General features: G+C 44.2%; 1 protein-coding gene across 1 annotated transcript in view; it reads right to left on the bottom strand.

Moving 5' to 3' along the window:
- The window catches only part of LOC144167965 (uncharacterized), a 41335-nt gene extending 19959 nt beyond the window's left edge, over nucleotides 1-21376 (bottom strand). The window contains exons 1-4 of the mRNA XM_077697077.1: nucleotides 21362-21376; nucleotides 21097-21291; nucleotides 18524-18808; nucleotides 14004-14066 (exon numbers count right to left, since the gene is read on the bottom strand). Coding sequence (XP_077553203.1) covers nucleotides 14004-14066; nucleotides 18524-18808; nucleotides 21097-21291; nucleotides 21362-21376 — 558 coding nt within the window. The remainder of the gene's footprint in view (nucleotides 1-14003; nucleotides 14067-18523; nucleotides 18809-21096; nucleotides 21292-21361) is intronic.
- Between the last annotated feature and the right edge of the window lie 3328 nt (nucleotides 21377-24704).

The following is a 24704-nucleotide window of genomic DNA, read 5'->3' as shown; positions in this document are numbered from 1 at the left end:
GTTTCTTACTATATGTTTATTGAATTTTGTTTTCATGTAACTACCCGTGTGCTTACATAATAAAAATAATAATAATAATAATAATAATAATAATCAATCAATCAATCATGTTTGTTTACATGCCCAGGAACAGCCAGAGGCCTGAGTGCTAGCACACGGGTAGTTACATGAAAACAAAATTCAATAAACATATAGCAAGAAACAAACAAGCGACAAGACACACAAAAATTGAAGTAGTGAAAATGACAGAAATAAAGCACAGGCGGAGCCTGGGTACAGGTAAAAAATAAAAAAAGAAAATGCTTTGTTCCTCTGCCTGTCGTAAAGGCCACACGACGGGCAGAGCAACAAAGTTTGACAGTAATACAACAAAAACAACGGCAAGAGTGTAGAGACAAATGATAAAACAAACAAATGACAGTAAAGTTTCAAAAATAGGCAACTATCAGTTGCATAGGCACAACGGCAGAGAAACCAAATTCCAGAAAAAAAAAGAAAAAAAAGAACGACAGACATATCACAGGTGGTTAACATAGTGTATTCAACACCGCTGTACGGTAAATTGTAAAAGATTTCTGAAATGTCAAGGCGTTTAAAGAAGCGGTTGTAACAATTCTGTATTCTGCGCACAGGAGAATGATTGGAGTTACGCGCAGCGGTCAAGAACGGGCGATGCGACCTGGTGGGCCTTCGTGGTACACTAAACTCTAAACAGTTAAGCAGGTCTGCGCAAGAAAGGTCACCATGAACAATTTTGTGAAGAAATGTAAGGTCTGCACGCATACGTCTGCAGTTCAAGGAAGGGGTGGGACTATGGGTAAGTCAGAATCAGGATGAAAACTGTGACTATGATGACGCTGCTTATATATAGGGATAAAAACTTTTTCTGCACACGTTCTATTAATTCACTACTAGATTTGGAGATGCCATTCTAGGCAACAGAAGCATATTCTAACTGTGGTATACATATTGCATTGTACAGCATTAGAAATGGATCTGGAGAAAAGAATCCCTTTGTAATCCGGCACACATTTCCAAGACTTCAGAGTGCTCGCCGGGTGATGAGCCTAATATGAGGAGAAAAAGACAGGGTACTGTCGAAAAGCACCCCTAGGTCCCTAATCTCCTCAACCCTTGGCAGAGGAGCTCCCTCCATACTGTAGGAAAAAGCAGACGGTGGGTATTCCGGATGTATGTGACAACCTTTGTTTTAGTGGGGTTTAAAATTAGGCAGTTTTTCCTGCAATAATAAAAATAATAATAATAATAATATTCAATCAATCAATCATACATGTTTATTTGCGTGCCCAGGAACAGTCAGAGGCCTGTGTGCTGGAGCACAGAAAGTTACATAAAAACATAATACAAGTTACATATATCAAGAAACAAACAACCGACAAGACACCCACAAATTGAAGTAGTGAAAATGACAGAAATAAAGCACAGGCGGAGCCTGGGTACAGGTAAAAAAATAAAAAAAGAAGATGCCTATATTGCTCTGCCTGTCGTAAAGGTCCACACGACAGGCAGAGCAACAAAGTGTGACAGAAATACAACAAAAACAACGGCAAGAGTGTAGAGACAAATGATAAGACGAACAAATGACAGTAAACAGTTTCAAAAATAGGCAACTATCAGTTGGATAGCCACAACCGCAGAGAAACCAAATTCTAGAAAAAAAAAAACGACAGACATATACATATTTAACATACTGTATTCAACAGCGCTGTACGGTAAATTGTAAAGGATTTCTGAAAGATGTCAAGGCGTTCAAAGAAGCGGTTGTAACAATTCGGTATTCTGCGTATAGGAGAATGATTGAAGTTGCGCGCAGCGGTCAAGAACGGGCGATGCGACGTGGTGGGCCTTTGTGTAACACTAAACTCTAAACAGTTAAGCATGTCTGCGCAAGAAAGGTCACCATGAACAATTTTGTGAAGAAATGTAAGATCAGCACGCATACGTCTGCAGTTCAAGGAAGGGATGGAAGGGACTATGGGTAAGTCAGAATCAGGATGAAAACTGTGATTGTGATAACGGTGCCTAAATATGGATAAAAACTTTTTCTGCAAACGTTCTAATAATTCACTACTAGATTTGGAGATGCCGTTCCAGGCACAGAAGCACATTCTAACTGTGGTATACATATTGCATTGTATAGCATAAGAAATGAATCTTCAGAAGAGAATTCCTTTGTAATCGGACACACATTTCTAAGACTTCGGAGCGCTCGCTGGGTGATGAGCGTAATATGAGGAGAAAAAGACAGGGTACTGTAGAAAAGCACCCCTAGGTCCCTAATCTCCTCAACCCTTTGCAGAGGAGCTCCCTCAATACTGTAGGAAAACAGCAGACGGTGAGTTTTCCGGCTGTAGGTGACAACCTTTGTTTTAGCAGGGTTTAAAATTAGGCAGTTTTTCCTGCACCAGACCGATAATTCCGACACATATATCTGCAAGGCACAGCAGTCCTGAACACCGCTAATGTGCCTAAATAGTTTGACATCATCCGCATAAAGAAGAAAAGAAGAGATTGTTAACACTGTTGACACATCATTGATAAAAACAGAAAACAATAATGGACCCAGCACGGAACCCTGAGGTACACCACTTGTAGCAGGGTAAACACTAGACTTTTTGTAGTTTACATCTACATAAAAGGACCGGTCAAGGAGATAGTTGGACAACAAGGCAACAAGGCTTGCGTCTACACCTGCCGTAGCAAGCTTTTTAATTAATAACTGATGGTTCACCACATGAAACGCCTTACTGAGGTCAAAAGAAATAACTTCCAACTGGACGTTTTCACAAACTGCAGCTGAAGCCTTTGTCGTAAAGCTTGCAAGATTTATGACCGTTGATCGTCCCAAAAAAAAGCTGTGCTGATTTGGTATCACAACGTTCCTGACACAGGCAGCAAGAACTTTGTGCAGAGCTGAATCAAAGAGTTTTGAGGCGACACGAAGGAGTGAGATCGGGCGATAGTTAGAAACGGCTGACTTATCAGCAGAGTTCAATTTTGGAAAAATTCGAGCGATCTTCCATTCAAGAGGAAATTTGCCGAAAAGTAAGCAGTTATTATAAATGGAAGTTAAGACAGGCACGAAAATGTTGCCGTAAGGCTTCATTAGGGCTGCTGGAATTCCATCTGCACCACAGGAAAATGATGGTTTCATCCGTTGAAGGCTATCATTGACATAAGTGTATTAAAATTTTTCATCGAACATAAGTGTAATAAAATTAGAGTTATTAAACGATAGGCGTTCGCCGCTGCTATCTGGCAGTTGGAATACAGAATGAAAGTACTGAGCAAAACTGGTGGCAACATCCTCAACCTCTTCACCATCGGAATTAAGCAGGCTAACGTGTTCTTTAGACGCCTTAGAACGGCCGCGTACATACCTCCAGAATTCAGCCGGTTTCTGAGACGCAGCAGCCTCTAACGACTCTAGGGCTGGTGATCACGCCGGTAGAGCATTTTACACAGTGAGCGATGCCGACTAAACTCCGCTTTGCACTTGTCAAGCCCAGAACGCTTGGCATTTTTGTGGGCGCTGTCCTTAAGTTTAAGCGAACTTCGAAGTTCTTTAGAAAACCAGTGGGGAAATTTGGAATGAACAGGTTTATAACAAGGGATGTACTTTGCCATGCCACTCCTGACGATTTCGGTAAAACGTCTAACCTGTTCGTCAACATCATTAACATTAAAAACACTTGACCATTGAGCAGATGAATAGAAGTGATACAGCCCAGCATAATCTCCACGCTTGAAAGCATATCGCGGGACTGCACAATTGTCAACACCGACAGAGCGATGCTGTGCGCCTCCGATCTAGAACACACATCTAGAACATTACCACAAAAGATTTCTATGCGGCAAAACTGCTTCATGGAGGTGAACGATTGAAAATCTAATAGCATGCTGCATTTCTGCGCTGCATAATGCTTTTTGTGCTCAGAGGAAAGACTGTTCCAGCGAATACCTGGGGTGTTGAAGTCCCCAAGTGTAATAAGCTTATGGTTGGAGTGTGGATTTCAGACATTTTCTATGGATGTGAGTGTTCCATTAAATTCAGAAGGTAATACATCCGGGGATATATAGAATGCACCGATGAGTAGCTTCTCGCCCCTCGTGAGGCCTACCTCAATCCAGACTGATTCGTCTAGGGTCTCGAGGTCAGCACGCCGCATGCAGTGCACTGAATGATCAATAGCAATGAGAACCCCGCCACCTATTTGTTTAGGTCCAGTTAATTTTCTGTCGCTTCTAAAGATTTGATAGTTAGGAGGGAAATAGTCGGAAGACGAGATATCATCGGAAATCCAGGTTTCACTAATGACAATCGCAGAAAATTTAGAGCATACAATATTTATAAAAAATTCAGAAGTCTTAGTTCATAGACCTCGAGTGTTTTGATAGTATGTGTCGAGACTATCGTACTTACTGATAATTTTCAGTTATTTCACAGCTGTGCAGCATACCAGGGTGGACGTTGCCTTGGAACGGCTTGAAGAGGCAGCCTTTTGGCCACATAGATGGGTCGCTCAGGCGCCTAAAACACTCCTCATTAACAGTTACGCAAAAAGAAGAATTGGAGTCGTACTTGGTCCTAAGGCGTTTGGACGACAATAGCGTAACTTGCACAGTTGACAAGTGGGCCAAAAGTTGAGCAGATATGGTGTTAGCCGACAGTTTTGAAACAAAGATGGCCCTGAAGCTCGGTGGTCGGTGTACCACAACCAACTGAGAAGCTTCCGACGCACCCACGCGGGGAGGGCTCCTTTTCTTCTGCAAGTTCGTCGGCGGGCGATTAAACACAGTGTCGGACCTTGGAGGTGGGGGCAGAGGGTAGACCGAAGGGGAAACTGAAGTGCTCAAGGCCGTAGCAGGTTGACTGCTGGGGTGTTCAACGAACGGCATAGCGGTGATAGAGGACAGGAAGAGGGCACCTTCACCAGCTGCACCTTCGGCGGCTTCGGCGAACGACGACCTCGTACGGATACCAGACTGCGGTGACGTCACCGGCGGCATAAAGGGATTAGCAGGGTTCGGGGAAGCAGGCGGAGGAGGCGGGGGACGCGCGAGCTCCCCTCGGAGGCAGCGAACCTCCTCATGCAGGGAAGTGACGATTGCAGCCTGCTGGGCAAGCCCAGCCACATTGTCCCGTCGCAGAAGCCGGTTCTCCTCGCGCAGCTCGGTGACTACATCGCCGAGAAAGGAAAGGCTGGCGCAGGCTTCGGAGAGGAGATTCCTCAGGGCACCGACCTCTGCGCATAGGTCTGCAGAAGGGACGAAACTTGCTCTGACAGGGGACGCCACTCGTTCGGCCGGGATGTTCGCTGGCTGACCGTCTTCGCTGGTTTGCTCAACACGGTCGCTAGGCCAAGCGGGTGACGCCGCAGCCACACAGAGATTACACACGAACGGCTGCTTACCGGAGATCAGACACTGCAGTTCCTCGTCCGGAAAAACAATGCAATTTCCGTGCGCACGGCGTTTACACGCAGAACATTGAAAAAACTCCTGCCTGCCGAAGAACGCGAGGCAGCAGAGGAGACACTTGTCCTTACTTGGCGCCATCATGCGGCAATAGTAGTAATAATAATAATAATAATAATAATATAATATAATAATCATAATAATCAATAAATCAATCAACCTTTATTTTCGGTGCCCAGGAACAACCCTAGGGTGTTGGTACTGGTACACTGTAAGGTCCACTTATGAGATTAGCGGCTAGGCGCCCGGGCTGCGTGTGAGAACCCGCCGCTCTGTCTGGTGGCCCAGCCCTATAGATTCTACGCTGCAGCCATCGCCAATTCGTCACGACGTGCACGGGAGACGGATTGTCTGGCCCTCCGCATACCACCGGGATAATACCCCATTGAGTATGCAGTCGGCGCCGTCGGATTCCGGGAACGACCGTCGGCGTGACGCGCGGAGGTGGTGGGATTACCTGCGTCGAAGCCATTGTTAAAGGGCCCCCGCCGTCGCAGTGCACTGTCGCCGTATTTCGCTTTCACCCCGCGGGGTCGCCCGCACCTGCTCATCTGCGAGCGTGCCTTTGACCCGAAGATGGCGGCGCCTCATTGAATATTCCGTGGCTTGCTGAGTGACAGCTGTCTACGTGAATTTGGGCACTCCCATACACGTGTACGAACGCTACATGGGCGTTCCCGAGAGAGGGTGATCTCAAGGTTTTATAAGACCGAACTTGGCCATTGGAAATCGTTCTTGTCTGAGCGCCGAGCTGGGCAGTTCCCGGCGGGACAAGGAGTCTCGACAGTTAAAGCAAGGTTGTGATTTATGAGCCCCTAGGCTAGAGGTTAAGCTCGCGTCGGAGGTTTAGGGTGAAACGCCGTACCGGACAACTAGACGGATCTTGCGGCGAGACAGGGTCTCGGCCGTCGTTTCTCGAGCGGTTTGTGTACGCTCCCAGAATAGGAGAGTTAGACGAAGTTGAGGAGCTCGAGTGATTTGTGCGCACTCGGAGCTAGCGTCTAGCGGAAATTCGAAGTTTTTCTTTTTATTACTCATGTACTCAGTTTTTCTACTGTAAATAGCTGTATATAAACTCGTCGTTTCACTTAATCAACCCCAACGCCTCGAGTTTGTCGATTCGACCGCCGTCTCCAAGAACTTCAACACCATCGCCCAGCCAGCCTCCTGCCAAATGAACCGGAGCCCGGGCGATTGGGTTCCTGATCGACACCGGACTTCGGGGAAACGATCTTTACTTACACCATATGCAAACATTCATAAAAACCAATTAAATCAAGACAACACAACTCATAAAACCATATGTATGACAGAAACAATGAAGTAAAAATAGTTACAGAGATCCCAGAAAGCAAAACAGCAAAAAAGGAAGCCTATTGTTATAAGCCATGACACCCGGCCAGAAAAACGTTGAAGGCACGTGAAAAATTGAAAATACACAATCAAATACTCAATGAACATGATGAAGATAGATTATACACATATAGCGAAGGTTTCGTTACAAAATATTACGAAGTTTCAAAATAGGAAAACGAAGTTCAGCGTTACAAGCACTGACACTCAAACCTACAGAAATTCAAGCAACACAAAACCAAGAAAAGTGGAAAACAAAGAAGCGAGAAAATGATTTGCATAAAATAAATACGGCGCAGCAATTTGTAATGACACCAAGTCAATTAGGCTACAACAGTTTTCAATTCATTAGAGAACAAAGAAAATGAGCTCTGGAATATATCAAGACGACCGGAATATTCATTATATGCACATTGTATTCTGCAGATGGACGAGCATCGTCTGCTTAAAGCATCTGTTCTGAAAGTTCGAAATGTTCGAAAAAATTTGTTCGGCAAGTTGACATTGATAAGTGCAACCAAGTAATCACACAAAATATTACCATGAAGAAGTTTATAAAGAAAGTTAATATCAGCTCGCATTCGTCGACACCAAAGGGAAAGAATACTGTTGAGACAAGACATGCTGCCGTTTGCGTCTTCTTGCAAATGACGGAAACGGTGCTTAAAGATAGAAAGGAACGTATTTTGAACGCTTTCGATACGATCAGTATTGGACTTGTAAGTTCCATTCAAAACAACAGAACCGTATTCGAGAAGAGGTAAGCAGATAGCCGAATACAACTTTAATATTAATAATAATATTGACAATATTAATATTAATAATGAATCAATCAATCAATGTTTATTAGAGTGCCCAGGAACAGCCGAGGCCTTGGTTCTGGCGCACTGAGGAAGACAAAATGCGGCACTAATATACAGCAGAAACTCAAAATATAAACAGTCAACGAGAAGAACGAGGGAAGAAAAAAAAGAGCAATAAAACCCTAAGGATAATAAAAAGGTATTCCAACCAAAATTAGACGATTACGAAACTCTAAAGGTGGATCAATGGCAAAAGTATGTGGAACAATGGTCACAGCAGTTGGGTGAAGCAAGCAGACATAAAAACATATTCGCAGATATAGGCGAAAACACAAAGCTTCAATTAAACATGAATGTGTGAAACAAAATACAGGAACTGATTTATGAAATTACAGCAACAGAAGATGGAAAGTACCAGACACATCACTGTGGCTCCTCGCGGCACAATAAGTCGGGTGCGATGGAAGGCAAGTAGCATACCGTAATATATGAAAGTCAATGAAGCAATTACAGCCACAAAGTCACGAATATATAGGACGTACAAACAAGAAACAAGAACTATGAAGACATTGCACACATAAAAACGACATCAAAGAACTACAAAAAAATAAGAAAAACTGTGCCGAAAAGAAAAATAATTATTGTATTACAGCTAACAACCAAGTCAAAAACTCCCGAAGGGGCCGTTGAAATATATCAAGTTTCCCAGAGTGACAGTTATAGAGACGCTGCACTCTTTGGAGGCGGGAATGGGTGTTGAGTGCTGTAGCATTATGGAAAGGGGGGTAAGCCTTGTTGTTTTTTGCGAAACACGAAGGCTGACTTGTGCAAGTAGTTCCTGGCATGTGATAATATCATGAAGCAATTTATATAGAAAAAGATCTAGGCGGGTTCGCCGACAACTCAGAGAGACAGGTAATGGGAATCTGGATACTGCTGAGGCAGTCTCGGGAGGCCCAGAGGAAAAACGATGCCTGCATATTGATACAAATTTGGTCTCAACACGCTCTATACGTTTGCTGTTAGAATGACAGGTTCCATTCCACACGTCAGAGGCATATTCTAGTTGAGGAATACAAAGTGTTTTGAATAGTTTCAGGAATGAATTAGGAGACCGAAAGTCCCGTGAAAATCTGCATACAGAACCAAGAGAGTAAGAGCCCGCCGAGTAAGTTGATCGACATGGGGCGAGAAAGTTAAGGTGATGTCAAAGAGACTATCGACAGGGGGCCGCCCTCAATGGTGTGAGGAAAGTAAAGGATGTTTGTTTTTCGACTATAAGAGATGACGCTCGTTTTCTTTGGATTAAGATTTAATGTATTCTCTGAACACCATTTCGAGAACAAGGACACATTTTTGTTTAGGAAAACACAGTCCTTAGAAGACTCAATACGTTTGAATATTTTGATGTCGTCAGCATATATTAGGAACGAAGACTTCTTGATTGCAGCTGACACATGGTTTATAAAAATAGAAAACAACAGAGGGCCCAACACAGAGCCTTGGGGCACTCCACTTGTTGTCCTGTACATAGCGAACTTCTTGCCGTGAACACTCACATAACAAAACCGAGTGTGTAGATAACTCCATAACAACGCCACGAGTGGTGCATCAATGGCAGACAGTAAAAGCTTCTAAATAACAACGAGTGGCAGACAACATCGAATGCCTTGCTCAGGTCGCAGTATACAACGTCCAACTGGCCCCTCTCTGAAACTGCTGCGGAGGCCTGCTCCATGAAGCAGGCGAGGTTTGTTATTGTCGACTTCCTTGATATAAAACCATGTTGGTTAGGTATAAGGACGTTTTGTACAGAACTTGATAAGACTTTGTGAAGCGCTGGCTCAAACAGCTTGGAGCAGGCACAAAGGAGAGAAACAGCCCTATAATTTGTTGCGTCAGACGTCGGGCCTGCCTTTAAAATTGGACGCACTCGAGAGATTTTCCACATGTGAGGGAAGCCGTTTCTTTTTAGACAATTATTGAATATATAAGTTAGAACAGGTACAAAAATACTGCCATAGGTTTTAACAATGGCTGGAGGTATTCCGTCAGGGCCACAGGACAAAGATGGTTTCATGCGCTTTAGGCTCTCAAGAACCAGCTCTTCGTCTAATAGTATAGGGCTTGGGCCTTGAACATGGTTTAACAAAAGGTTCATTACCGTCTGATCGCGCAGGCCATATGTAGCGCTAAATTGCTGCGCAACGTAGTTGGCGACGTCATGCACCTGTTCCCCAGAGGAATTAACCAGGCTGATGCGATCACAGGAGTGTTTTGACGAGACCAGATATACTCCCAAAATTTTGCAGGCTGGGAATTCATGCTGCTCTCCACGGAATCTAGATAGGAGCGGTTGTTCAGTTTACCTTTCTTGCATATGCACACAAGAAACTAGAAGACAAAATGGGCCCTTAACCCAAGGATTCTTCTGGTTATTCGTAATTTAGCTGTGTCAGGCTACAAGCTCAACAGAACAAAGGTTAGAATACCGATAGGTTGTGAAGCATATGTAAATCACATGCGCAAAAAACGCTACGCCTCAATGTGGTGTTCTCAGTGTTATGTTGTTTGGCGTTAAAATAACCTCAGTTGTAAAGACATCACCAGCTTCAATTTCTATTGTAGGTACGTAGGGTATATTTATATTACACCAAAGGTATGCGACCTTTGTAATAGTGCAAAGCTCACACAGCTCAACATAGTGTCGAATAATAGAAGGGCCGAATTTACAAGAATTTTTTTTCCGCGGGCCGGTGTCGTTGCGAGTACAAAAGCGGCAAAAGTTTGCTTCGTGTTTCACGCGGCTCATATAATCCAGAACCTTCTCTGTTCCGCAGAAAGTAAGGGGATTGCGTAGTGAAATTGAAATGGGAGTGAAATGAGATTGGTATGACAGAGGTTGCACTGCCAAATTGTTGTTATGTTTTGTATGCAAATGAACTAAACTTATCAGAAAATACGGGGCTATAAAATAAGCTGAGCGCTAACGGTATAATGGGCACAAACAAGACTATAGGATAACTTCTGATCACAAAACAAGGACAAATTTGCATATATTCGGTCTCTTTATTGTTAAAATCATAGCTTCTGTTAGAATTCTGTCGCTGCAAAGCCGCTTTGAGCTGCAAGCAAAAAAGGTTATTCCGCATCTCAGTTGCATTTGTCGGGGACACTTCTATGTAGGTTCTCGATTTTGTGAGAAACAGCACCATGTTGCTCATTTCACACTCGTGCATATGCTCCTTTTTGGGGAAGATCAATCCGTCGTGTCGTTCGCTGTCAGACAACCTATGTTAAGCGAGGCTGAGTTCAAACATGCACCAGCACCTGCGGCAAAAGGCAGAGCTCAATTAGAGTGGGAGACGCGACTCTGGAAAATGGCTCGGCATATATTCTCGGTGATTGGAATACCCGGTATGAAGTCACTCTTGGCGACGCACATTCGGAACTTGAGCGGAGGCGATTCGAGTTTAGGCAGCAGAACGTCGTGAACCCAAACTGAGTCAGAGGCATTGTAGGATGTGAAAGCGTCCCATGCGTAATTCTCCACGTTCACGTGCCTCCTGCAGCCTTTGATGCCAACTTTAAGGTACAAAGATATATATATATATAAAGTACCAGCGGCATTAGTAAGCGCCATAAACAAGCATGGCGGAAAGCATGATAAACGTATCCCCAGAGTGGCGTACACGCTTTATTAGTCCACACCTGCGCACTCTTCCTCTCTCCATGCAACGCTCCGAACGGGGTATCCGTGTTGTTCCTCTGGAACCTTACAGTCCATGCACTCCGCGCACTGCACTTGGTGTTTGTCAATAAAGTTGTGAAGGTTGTTGAGGTAGCAACTGTAGCAATCCCATGGATTGTAGCTGAGGCTCACGTTGTTTGTGCCGTTCAGGTCGAGAAACATGTCGTTGTCCAGCCATGCGAGCTCATTATGGCTGAGATCCAACATTTTTAGCTTAGTCATTCGAGAAAAGGTTGGCGGCGTCCACTTCTTTATCCGATTATGCTGGGCGAAAAGCACTTCTGGGGAACTGTTGAGAGGTTTGTCCACATGGAGTTGTTGTATACTGTTGAAGGATATATCAAGCACTCGTAAGGACATCAGCGGAATAAGTACATTTGTGCCATTTAAGACAGTGAGGCGGTTGTGGTTCAGGTTCAACACTAATAATCTTTTCAAACCGGCCAGCGTCGCTTCGTTGAGCTCTGTTATTTTGTTTGCTTGCAAAGAAAGAACCTTCAGTTTCTCCAGGCATATAAATGGGGAGCCTAGTAGAATCTTCAGGTGGCACCCGTCCATGTATAGCTCACGCAAATCCGGGAAGCCACATAGGTCACGATCACGTAACAGTGTCACGTTGCTTCCACTTGTAATTAATTGCACAGCACTGCTATTTCTATTACGGCTGCCGGGCCAAAAGTTAAACTCCACTCCAGGAGGAACATTTGTGCCAGACATGTTTACACATGCCAGTGTTTTCAAAGAAAATATTGCTTCTGGTATACCGGGGAGCTTAGTGCTTGTAAGAGAAATTTTCTCAACCGATGGAATGCGGTTAAACGCCTCCGGATGAACGGTCTTAATAGGAGATTGTGAAAATTCAAGATGCTGAATACTCTTCATGGGAGGAATATCGTTGAAGGAGATGTGGTGGAAATTACATCTGTAGAACGCGAAATGCCTAACAGGTGTGACCGCGACTAACTCCAAAATCGCCGTGGGGATTTCTTCCCATGTCTCATCCAACGTAATAACTGCATCGGTGGAGAAGAAGGAAATGTTCCAGGGCATGGTGGTATTTGCGGGAGTACGAAAATATTCCGGGCCCGGGAATGCGTAGAGTAACGGGTCAGCAAAGCTGTAAACGCTGAAAATGCCATTTCGGTTGACCTGCTTGCTGTCACACATGGCGACAGCTACCGGCGGCGGCTTGCCGAATGTCACGTCAAATGTCATCTGCTGCATGTATATCTGCATTGAATACCAAAGACGCAGTCCGAGGTTGCCCCCTTTGGCCATCTCGATGTGATCGTAACTACTATTTAAATTGTCATGAAAGTCGTCCCATTTCTTTAATCGCACACGTCGGAGAGACAGGCAGACTGGAGCATAGCCATAAGACACAGGGCGAACGGCATCTTCTGATACCAGTAGTTGCTCCATTGTCATTATCTCGGTATCAGCAGGATCAGACCCGTTACGAATAGGGGGCTTGACATGCATGTGACAAAGAGCTTGAAGATGGCCGTTTTCGAAGCTCAGGTTGCAGTTTTTGAATTCACGGGGGAGTGTCGTCTGGTTCGTGGTTTGCTGGCAGGGAAGATAGGCCGAGATTCCTTCGGTTGAGCATACCCAGATCCACAGAAAGAACATATGCGTCTTCCAACGCATGGCAATCTGGAACAGTTATGAATGCAGATATCAAATAACTAATGTTTTTAACGTCACGAGTGCTAAATAAAAAAAACGGGTGCGATTTCTTCCTCACCAGATGTCGAAGCACTGCGCGTTTCAATTGCAAAAAATAAAGCGGTGATTTCATTTTGCATGAAAGCGATTACTAATTTTACTACTTTTGACAGATTTTTCTGAAACGCGTTTGTTGAAAGCGCAGCCCTCTGTTTCTCTAGACCTGCAATTTTTTTCAATATTTCAACCGTAAGCAAACATCCATGGGCCGTGTAGAAATTTGCCGTTCTTTGCTACTCAACTGATTGCCCCAGTACGTGCATGTTTGTTCCCTATGATCCAAGTCGTACATTAAACTCTAGTATTATTGGAGTATTGCACCTTGTTGTGAAGTCCCACATAGTAAAGCACACGATTTAAAGCAATATCTGTAAGATCATCAATCTCATATAACATATTTAAGGCTCTAACAGAATTATTGAGCCTTGATCTCGTTTTTGAAGGTGAATTATTTCTCCCGTTCGTATATTTCGGAGTGATTGGAATGACACCAACTCTACAGTGTCTTTTTGTCAACCCACCTTTAAACGTGTGAGCAATTGACGTATCACCGTTCCAAACGTGAACCTACCATACTTGCCTCTGTGCATAAGAAACTGTTTTTTTTTTCAGAATGTATTATACAATGTAAAACTACAACCGCAACTACTGTACTTTACACAGAGATATCACCGATGCGGTTATGTAGCTGATATGTTGTGAAACTCTAAGAATGTAGTCATACTATATGCGCCCCATAAACTCCTTAAAGATGCGGATTTCACAATATTTACACGGCGGATTTTCGCTGCAACTGGGAAGACTTTTGCTTACGCGACTACGTAGTGCACGTGACGTAATAACAAGAATGAGAAGTGGAATTCACTTACACCGTTGTACTGCATGACGTTCCGCGACGAGGTATCCTGAGCAACACTCCTCTGAGTTTCTCTCTGCAATAAAGGCAAAGAGTTGGCCCCAGAGCTTCTATTTTATCGCGCAGTGAGCTCGGAGCGGAAAAGGACATGAAAGAGGAAGCGAAAAAATGATTGCTTGCGTGGTGGTTGCTATGAGTGCTTCTCTCCGGGAAGATAGATTGCTGGCGGGACACAAAAAAGCAATCTCGCTATGGTAAGGTGATAGCGACGGCCAAAGAGCGGTGATAGCGCCGAACGCTGTTGGTTTCCCTGTGTGTTTAGCCGCCTCGCTGTTATCAATTGCAGCCGGTGGCGTCAATCTGCTCCCATATATCTGAGTTTGTCAGCGCCGAATAGAGGCTGATTCTTCGTCATGACTACCGGGCCCGTAATCTGCTGATCCCGTGCGCTTCGGATGATCGTGACGCGGGTAGCACATTATGTTCCTTCTCGGACAATCGAGCGCTTTTCGAGACAATCGAGACAATTAAGCGCCTTCTGGGACAATCTCATATCTTTGAAATGCTGCTGAGCGAAATATTAAAATTATTTATTTATTTTTTTTTATTATTTATTTCAACATACTGCAGGCCCTTCAGGGCCCATGCAGGAGTGGTTACAATGAATTCAAGTTTTCATCGTAAGGATAACATAGGTATTCAAAAGGCAAGAAACACGAACAATATAGAATACACATGGACGGAAGCATACTATACAGTGTAAACGTTTAGTTCACAAAAGGAAGTTATATAAACACTAAATATGCAATTTTTCTTTTATCAAGCGTTAAAATTCTAGATCATTTATGGCTCTTAGAAAACACTCTACAGATGTGCTGTTGACGGCGTCCGCCGGTAATCTGTTCCACAGTCCGATGGCTGATGGAAATAACGAGTGCTTATGTGTGTTTATGTTGCTATGAGGTTGCCTGATAGTCCTATCATGATTTGTGCGCGAAGAGTGCCTGAAGGGAGCTTGGAGGTAGTTAGTTCGGGGTATTTTATAATGATCGTGGAACAAAAGATAAAGGAACTTTAATCTAGATATCATTCTGCAGTCTGAGAGAGTTCGGTGGTCTGCCCGTTTTCGTAGATCGGAAACGCTAGTAAAGCGGGAGTAGTCGGAAAAGATAAAACGCAAAGCCAAGTTCTGTACGCGTTCAAGTTTGTATACTAAATATTTTTGCTGGGGGCTCCATATAATGTCGGCGTACTCTAGAGTTGGCTTAATCAGAGATTTATAGGCATTAAGTTTAACCTTTAAGGGTGCCTGGCGTAGGCGCCGTCTTAAGAAGTTCAGCTTACCTAGTGCTTTACTACATATGTTGACAATATGGCTTTCCCAGGATAAGTTGCTAGAAAAGGTGACACCTAAATACTTTACCTGGTCAACCTTGACCACTTCAGTATCCTGAATTTTATACTGGAAATTTAAAGGAGCTTTCTTATTGGTGAAACTGATGCTGAACGTTTTGGTTTTGTTTAGTTTCATGCCCCAGTCTTTGCACCACGCCTGGATAGAAGTTACCGATTTGTTAAGTTTTAGCTGATCTTCTGTGTTGTTAACTGCTGTATACATCACACAGTCATCTGCGAACAGTCTAGTTGTAATAGATGGGTCAACAGAGAATCGGATATCGTTGATATAAATTAAAAATAAAATTTGGCCAAGGACTGAGCCTTGTGGCACACCAGAAAATACATCCAGAGTCTTCGAATTGTGTTCATTTAAAGCAACATATTGTTTTCGGTTTTTTAAATAGCACTGAATCCATGAGACAACTTTCGTTTCTACTCCTATGGCATTTAGTTTTGTTATAAGGTCCTGATGGGGAACGACATCATTGGCTTTAGAAAAATCTAAAAAGATCGCATCTAATTGTCCTCTTTCATTTAGTGTGTCGGCAATATCGTTAGTAAATTCAGGCAGTTGGGTAACCGTTGACAGGCCAACTCTAAAACCATGTTGACGCTCGTAAAGCAGAGAATTAGACTCTAAATGGGTCATAATTGCTTTGAAGATAATATGTTCAAGCATTTTACAGCACGTGCTTGTCAATGAAATTGGCCTATAATTATTAAAATCTTGGTTTGAGCCTGACTTATGGATCAGTTTTATTTTTGCACAGCGCCAATCATCTGGAATTGTGGCGGTGTTAAGAGAGGCTGTGTAAATATTGTACAGGTATTTTGAAGTCCACTCAGTGTATTTAAATAGGAAGTTGTTTGTTATGCTATCAAGGCCAGGAGATTTTTTTAAGTCGAGCTTGCGTAAAAGGCTGAGGACACCTTCCTCGCTGATATTTATTTCCGGCATAGGGTTATTAACAGTATATGGTTTTAGGGCTACTTGTGAGCAAGAACGGGTAAATACTGACTGGAAAAACCTATTAAACTTTTCGGCTACGGTTACAGGATCAACCAACATTTCATTTGGCGATTTTATTTCTGGGACTGGGGTCTTTTCAGCAGATAGGTAACGCCAAAACTTATACGGCTCATGGCGCATAAACGAAGGAAGCGTGTTCGTGAAGAAATGCTCCTTTGCGGCGCGCACTTTATCTCGCATCTCAGTGATAAGGATTTGAAGCTGGCTTGTGTCGCCATGCTTGCGTCGCTTTTTTACCTTTCTTTTTAGGTGAATTATTTCTCTTGTCACCCAAGGGTATTCGCGGTTCACCCGTTGCTTTCGTACTGGTATAAAGTGTGTTTCGCAAAACGAGACAATGGCCTTAAAGCAGGACCACATCGTGCATACATCAGTAATAACAGCGAATTGGGCGAAACAGGATTCTACGTATTTCATGATAGCCGCGTCGTTTGCACGGGTGTAGTCTTTAAAAAAGGTGGGTTTGGGCTTTACCCTTTTTCGCAAGTTGAAAATGGACAGGTTAGGTTTATCATCATGTGATCGGAAATACCAGTCTCTACTGTGGTCCTACAATCTTCTAACGAACTACTAACACGCATAAGATCAAGCGTAGAGGAATATCTAGTGTTGTCGGCAACAAGCTGGTTTAATGAGAAACTGAAGGCAGTGAACAGTAAAGAATCGGCACTTGAGGTTTCCTTGCCATCTTGCGTCAGGTTAAGCCAGTTGATACCTGGTAGATTAAAATCGCCCGTAATAATTATTTTTGAGCGAGAATTAGTGTGTCGACCTAAGTAATCATGAATTACTTCAACATATTCTGGACCAGATTTAGGTGGTCGGTATACGCCCCCTAAAGTAATTGCTTTGTCACAATATGCCAGTTTGCACCACACACTTTCATGGGTAATGATGTCAGGCATGCGAGAAAATTTAACGTTTTTTTTATGGCAATAGCTACCCCACCACCCCCTGAGCCTCGATCATTGCGGCGCACGTTAAAGATCCCCAGGTGGTCAAAATTAATCCGGAGCCCTCCACTACGGCGCGCCTCATCGCCTGCGTTGCGTCGGCGCGTTAAACCTCACAATCAATCAATCAAATCAATCAATTAAGATGATACTTTCAAGCAGTGCGAATTTATTTACTACGCTGCGAGCATTAAGGCTGATAATTCGGAGAGTTTTTATGTTTTCCTGTCATTTGCCTTCAGGAGTTCCTGGGCGTTTCTGTGAATTCGCGCGAATTTTGGCCTGTTCAATTCGACAGTTCTTTTCAGCATCCCAAACATATAGCTTGTCGTCAATTTTTATTTTGTCATAAACAAGCGATACCTTTGCTCCTTTACCTTTATCACCCGCGGCAGATTTCCAAAGTTTTGCGCGTATTTCCCTAACTGTCTTTGAAAAATCTTCAGAAATTGAGATGTCGGAACCTTTGAGCTTATTGCAACAGGAGAGAATTTTGTATTTTTCGGGGAAGTTATAAAGCCTGAGAACGACTGGTCGCTGACACCCGCTTTGAGGGTAACCAACTCTATGAATTCGTTCTATGGAGGCTACATCGATACCTAATATGTCCTTAAAAATGTCTTTCTTCACTTTTTGTTCCAATGACTGGGTATCCTCCCTCGGACCCTCAGTAACTCCGTAAATGACAAGATTATTCCTCCGGCTCCGGTTCTCTAAGTCGTCTATTTTTGTCACTATATCTTGAACCAGCTTACTAGTTGACTGACAGGTTTCTTCGAATTCCGCAATTTGTTCTTCAAACTTTGTCAAACGACCCATATCAGTCTCAATCGCCTTAATTCTTTCCTGGATGTTAGCAACAGTTGTTTCAACATGTTTTAAGTTTTTTGTTAGTTCCTTCAATGTCTGGGTTGTCTTGGTTTGTTCCTTGAATATTTTTTCTAGCATTTGCTTCGTAGTCATTGCTTCAGAATCAGACTCAGAGGCCGAGGACGGCCCCGGGTTCAGTTCAACATCACCCGACGTTAGCAACAATAATTTGATAACACTTATACAATCAAACATCATGGTAACAAGAAAGTAGGGGCTTGGCAGCACCGTCAACCTAACGGAATTGTTTCGAATAGAATATGTTTGGTATTTTACAGCAACCTGTATCACGAAGAAAGAGTTGATCAGCATCCGTCCGGTTTCGGTGCAACCAAGCCCACTGAAAGGCGCGTCCGGATGGCTACGGTACTTATAGTCGAGCCGAGGTAGTTCTGGTGATGTCACGGTGTCGATGCCTTGGTATCGGCTCGTCACGCTGTGGAAGGGATTCGGCGATAACTGCCGTGAAAAGCCGTTGACCACGCTGGCTGCAAGCGGCGAATCATGGGCCAGTCTCCTTCCGTAGTCGTCCCATCTTGCTACGAAGCCGCTCCGCCACAGCGCGATCTGTATCACGAAGAAAGAGTTGATCAGCATCCGTCTGGTTTCGGTGCAACCAAGCCCACTGAAAGGCGCGTCCGGATGGCTGCGGTACTTGTAGTCGGTACTTTAGATATAACAAAGCATTTTCTGTTTGTTTGTTTTCACTAGCACTGTCGTTGCTGCTAATGCTAGTTGAACATGTTTACACGCAATTATTTTTTTTACTTTGTTCTGTTATGAGGCGCCAGGGCGCGCTGCGTGCGGTACAGCTGATTTTAAAGGAGGGATATTTGAACGCTGAGTGCAGGCACTGGACAAAGATTTCGTCCCACCAGAGTGTTCTCTTGGGACGAAGAGCGACGTAAACGGCAGGGCACTTTCTTGTGCAGCTTGCAGAGGACCATTCTATCGTTTTCTGAGACTTGAGCGCCCACTCTATAGTGGGAGAAAAAAACTGTTGCCAAAGCGGCAGTTATGTGAGGAATGTGAAGTAAGTATGATATTTTTATCGATTTTCTAACGTCATGTTATTGTTCGGCCACTCTTGCTTGTACAGGGAATTAAAACCGTTTTTCAAAACGTGTGTGTGCTTGTTTAGCGCACGATCAGATTGCGTACTTATATTGTCCCGAAGCCAAGGATGACGCAGTTGTCTTGAAGGAGAAGCACGTTTATTGGAGCGAACTTGTGCTTCCCTAACAACTCAAAAGAATAGAGGCGGCGAAGCAGCGGTCAACAAAGTGACTTGCGCGGGCCAGTTTCGTCGAATCGATTGGGGCGGCGTCTGCTCTGCACGCTTTTATCTTTCGGCGCAATTGTTTCTGGAACCGTCGATTCACATCCGGAACTTTGTACATCAGAGAAGATTATTGTGGGCTAGTGCCGTTAGGGAAAAACAGTCAGTCTGCTTATCTGAATGAGATGGCCAGTGCGGCATAAAAATAAAGAATGGAAGGCGCGCTTCGCGGACACAAATAACAGAGCCAGGCGAGGATGCGTGGTAAAAACAAACAATAAATAAAAAAACCCATACATGTTTCGCGGCAACATCATGGCAAGCTCGTTTTAATTTTTTTAATGAAAGCAGGGCCACAACTGCAATGTACATCAATGAAAAATAGTACTGGCCCCGCATCTTTAGCATCCCGAGGATACGTTTCCCACCTAGCTTTCTTTAATGGGCTATATTGACATGCTATTCTGCGTGACGACCTGCTCTAACAGCCTCAGCATTTATCACGTCACATTGACCACGCCCTATAATTTGGTGTTTAACCATGCAACATTAAGTACTTTGCTGAGTTTTTTTCTTAAAACATCTCTCGAATCAAGCCGCCTTCCTGCAGGTATTGTTTCCATCCGCAATAACCACTTGTTTCAACAAGCATCGGTACAACTGTGCAAAGAGGTGTAATTTTTGTAATTGAGCACCTGCGCTGTATCCTTACGTTAGCATATCTTGCAATTCCACTTCCCTATTTAATGCCTCTATCCTTGAGGGTTAAATGGGTAAATTATATCGCAATATGCAACTGAGATAAGCAACGTTTAAAAGATATCGCAATACGCAACTTTTGGGCGTTAAGCTCTTAATGAATAAATTTTCAGACACACTGAATTTGGAGAGCTGCTGGACGTGGAAGGACCTGAACGAACAAGCAGTACTGTGGGCCTCAACAAGAATAGGTGCCAACTATAAGCATTTTAACAAGCTGGAGTAGAGAAAGCAGTTTTTGCGTTGCATCACAAACATCAATGCGCCCTCCTTAATTTTTGAAATGAAGATAGGATTGAAGATAACATGTTAGCCGAAGTGACAAGGCGCCGAAGCAGTTGACACACGATGGGGGGGGGGGCGAGGGGGGGGGGGGCGAGGGCGATATACGTTACGCATATATTACACGGTTCGTTCTGAAGTCAGTTACACGCCCAACACGATACACCTATTTATCTTTCTTTATAAGCTTTTTTTTTTTCAAGACGCCACCCTATTCGATACCTTTGAACGTGTTCATTTTAGGTACATTTATTGACATACCTTTTCGATATTATTTCACTTAAGCGAACATAGGCGGGAGAGGTAAAATATTATTTAAATATGCATCTGCTAACTTTTTTTGACACACTATTTGACCATCCACAATTGCGAAATTTATGGGAGAGCACTGCCAAAACACGACACCGTTCAAAACAAACGCATTTCAGTGACTGCTTTTCAGACATCGCGCTCCTTGTCCCGTCAATGCAAAACAATGAGGCTACATCATTTTTTGCTTCCGTAACATACGTAGCCAGAAAGAAGTAGTACTTACCACCGTGCTTACGTCGCCGGGGTATCCAAACCCCTCGTGTGTCGGAGCTCCACCAGTACCGACACCACAGTCTGAACGCTGCGACTGGCGGCGGGGGGGCGACAGTGTTTTATGGTGGCAGAAAACGCTTTGCAAAGTGTCAGTTGCGAAGAGAGACACAGCACGCAGCGCACCTTCGTTTCTTTTGACACTTCGCTGCACCTCGATGGCCGATAAGGGCTTCTAATTTCAGCGCCTCGGCAACGGCGTGAATGCTGCGGCTGACCGACGGCTGCGTCATCTGCTACCAACAATCTGTTGAAAGCAGCCGGAAGCGAAGAACCTCAGCACGCACATCACTTCGCTTCTGTAGACAGCCCCGTCGCACCTCGACGCCTAGCTTGCGTCGCACAGCATCCGCTCCGTGTCCTTTTTGACACGGAAACGGCGCTTAAAGTCGTCGTCACTCAGTCGACGCTCAGACACGGGATCCTCCTCCAGAAGCTCCAACAAAAGTGCAAACAGAGGCGGCATAAACGCAGCCTGACGTGCTCTCAACCGCGCCAGATTTCACCTCTCGTTCGCGGGAGTCGTTTGGCTACGTGACGTCACCAAAATGTAGCCAAAATATAGCCGCGTGACGCAGGCCGGTTGACGTTTTCGCTCCGAGTCAATCGCGTGAGGCCCCACCGGAGAGCAACCCCACCGCATTGCCGCCGGATCTTATCTGGCGCGCATCGGACGCCCAGCAGAATATGGACGCCGGTGTCGAAGTTATCGCATGTGGCGACGAGGAAGTTCGGCGACCCGCGTAGCCTAAGAAAGTGTCCCAGTAACAACTGAGCAGGCTCAGCCACGCACTGTGAACGGACAAAGCGACGGACAAATACTGCACCTTCTTTAGGATTACGCCAGCACTCCGGCAATGGGTTCTTTGACGGACCGTCAAGAAACGCCCCTTGTCACCCCAATGCCCTAATTTAGCCATGATGCAGCTTCGGAAGCCACGCTGTCAAACGCAGACCTTTTCAGTGCCTCGAATCGGCAAAATGTCACGTTTGGGCAAGTTAAGCGAGTGGTGATCCAAGAACTCAGAGAGAAATAATTTTTTTATTAGAGTTTAGCTGGAACCCAAACACGAGCTGGCTACTCCAGGTATTGGAGTATACAAAACGTGCAATAGTCGCCCTAAGGAACCACAAGGTTAGATTAAGTACATTGAGACAGCAGTGGCTGAAATATCGCATGCGCACTCCGTAACTACTTGCTCTGTATAGTACACAAGCACGTATATATATATATATATATATATATATATATATATATATATATATATATATATATATATATATATATATATATATATATATTGTGAGCTGTGTTTGTGTCTTGCTGCCTGCTAGGAGACTCGGAGCTAGGTCGAAGCAGGCAGGCTGCCTGCAGCAGCCTGCCTGCTGCCTGCCCAAGTTCCGACCGCCGCCATCGTGGCACCGAGATAGTTCACGTTTCCCGGCTCAAGGTTTTTAACCGCCGCGACGAACTCTGAAACGCGGCCAGGCGGCCACTTCTTTCAACGAGGGGGATAATAGTGTGAGCTGAGTTTGTGTCTTGCTGCCTGCTAGCATATATTCGTCCCCATTGGTATTAATCATCATCACCAGTAGCTTGTGGCTACCGCATCATCTGCTGTACATACTCATCATCACCGGCACAACCTCGTCTTCGGCTAATCATCATCAGCAGGGACGCTGGGTTGCCATCTTGGTTCTTCCCCGCCTGACGCCTTGGAATAAAGGAGCTGCGAAAGCAACGGTCCCGTCACCTCACAATATATATATATATGTATATATATATATATATATATATATATATATATATATATATATATATATATATATATATATATATACAGTTAGAGAAAAGGTTACTGGCTATGAAGTTAGCGGTACGATAGAGGTCAAACTGAAAAATGTTGTTATGATTTTCAGTTTGACTTCTCTATCGTATATATATATATATATATATACACACACACATATATATATATATATATATATATATATATATATATATATTTATATACATGATTACATGATTCTTTACAGCAGCGGAATATAGTGAAAAAAAACCTATATACATCTATATACAAACAATATCCACGATGAGACACAGATAATGTCGCCAATATACATAACACCCTTGTGTGTTTCCGCACCCATTCATAGGAATGTGCACGCATTAATTAGTGTTCGAACATCTTCGTCACTTGAAAAAACTCCCTTAAGGCAAGGAAGGCTTTCGTTTGGTTGCGTAAATTGTACCACGGACCCAACAGTACGGCAAATATAAGGGTGTCAGAGATAGCAGGCTAATCTTGTCACTCAATTTTTTCCGCTCGGTCGTATATAGGGGCACTCAAGCAGGACATGATGCACACCGTCAGTTCTGCAAAACGCGCTCTGAAGCGCGTTTTGCAGGCCACGTCAAGACGAAAGCGATGTATTAACGTGTCGACCGAGCGACCGAGATGAGACGCACACGTTATCCAAGGTACGGGTTCACTTGGTATAACAGCGATGAACGATATTTATTGGTCAACCAGGTTTCCAAAGTAATGCGTGTCCTTAGTTTTTACAAAACATTTTTCACATGACCTCTGGTAGAAGGCACGTCGCTACACATAGAATTGGAATGGGCGGTTGGTGCTAGATGGGCAGCTCGTGAATTTCCACTTATTCCAATGCGCCCCGGAATCCACTGATATGTTATTTTCTGAGTTTTTCCTATTTCAGTTGCCATCACATCACATATATGTCTTGCAAGGAGATTGTGATGACTGTAAGCTGAAATTGAATTTAGGGCTTGCAGAGCCGCTTTTGAATTTGTGAGAAGTGCCCATTTAGTCGGTGAAGTCATAGTAGCGATACATTTGACTGCAATATAGATTGCGTAAAGCTCTGGAGCTGTCGACGATGTGCGGTGGGAAAGCTTCACCACGTTATGGATGTGGAGCCTCGGTATTGTGAAAGCAGACGACTACAACGAGGTTGTCGACGATCCATCAGTGTATATATCCACATAATCAGCATAACGTCCATGCATGTAATTGAGCGTCATCTGCCTTGCTGCCACTGTAGATATAGATAATTGTTTGGGCATCCCGAGAATATCAGCATTGGTTTCAATTCAGAGAACAGTACATGGAGGCAACCCAGTTCTGTGTTGCCATTGATACAGAAGGGGCAGGGCCATTACATAACCAAAGATGGCCTGATGAACCTTTGATGCTGAACGCTCTTGAAGGTGGAAAATCAAAGGGTGTGAATCATGCTGCGTAGTCAGGCGCAGGTAATGGCGGCGCACCTCCTGCACGCGCAAAGCATTTACAGGTGGCTCTCTTGCTTCTGCAAGATCCATATTTCCCGACGTTGGCCTGGGCACTCCGAGGCAGAGATTTAGGCTTCCGGTTACCAATGCCTGCAGTCGCTGCTCTTGCGATTTGACAGGCCATGCAGAACAGGTATAGGATAGGCTACGGCCTGACGGAGAAGTGCAGCATGCAGTCGTAGCATAGAATCGGACGAACAACCCCATCCGGTGCCTGCGAGGTAACGCAAAACGTTGATTAC

Source organism: Haemaphysalis longicornis, unplaced genomic scaffold (assembly GCF_048455015.1).
Source record: "Haemaphysalis longicornis isolate Haplotype H1 unplaced genomic scaffold, Haemaphysalis longicornis Haplotype H1 scaffold_2, whole genome shotgun sequence".
Classification (NCBI taxonomy): Eukaryota; Metazoa; Arthropoda; class Arachnida; order Ixodida; family Ixodidae; genus Haemaphysalis; species Haemaphysalis longicornis.
This window is presented reverse-complemented; position numbering and strand designations above follow the sequence as displayed.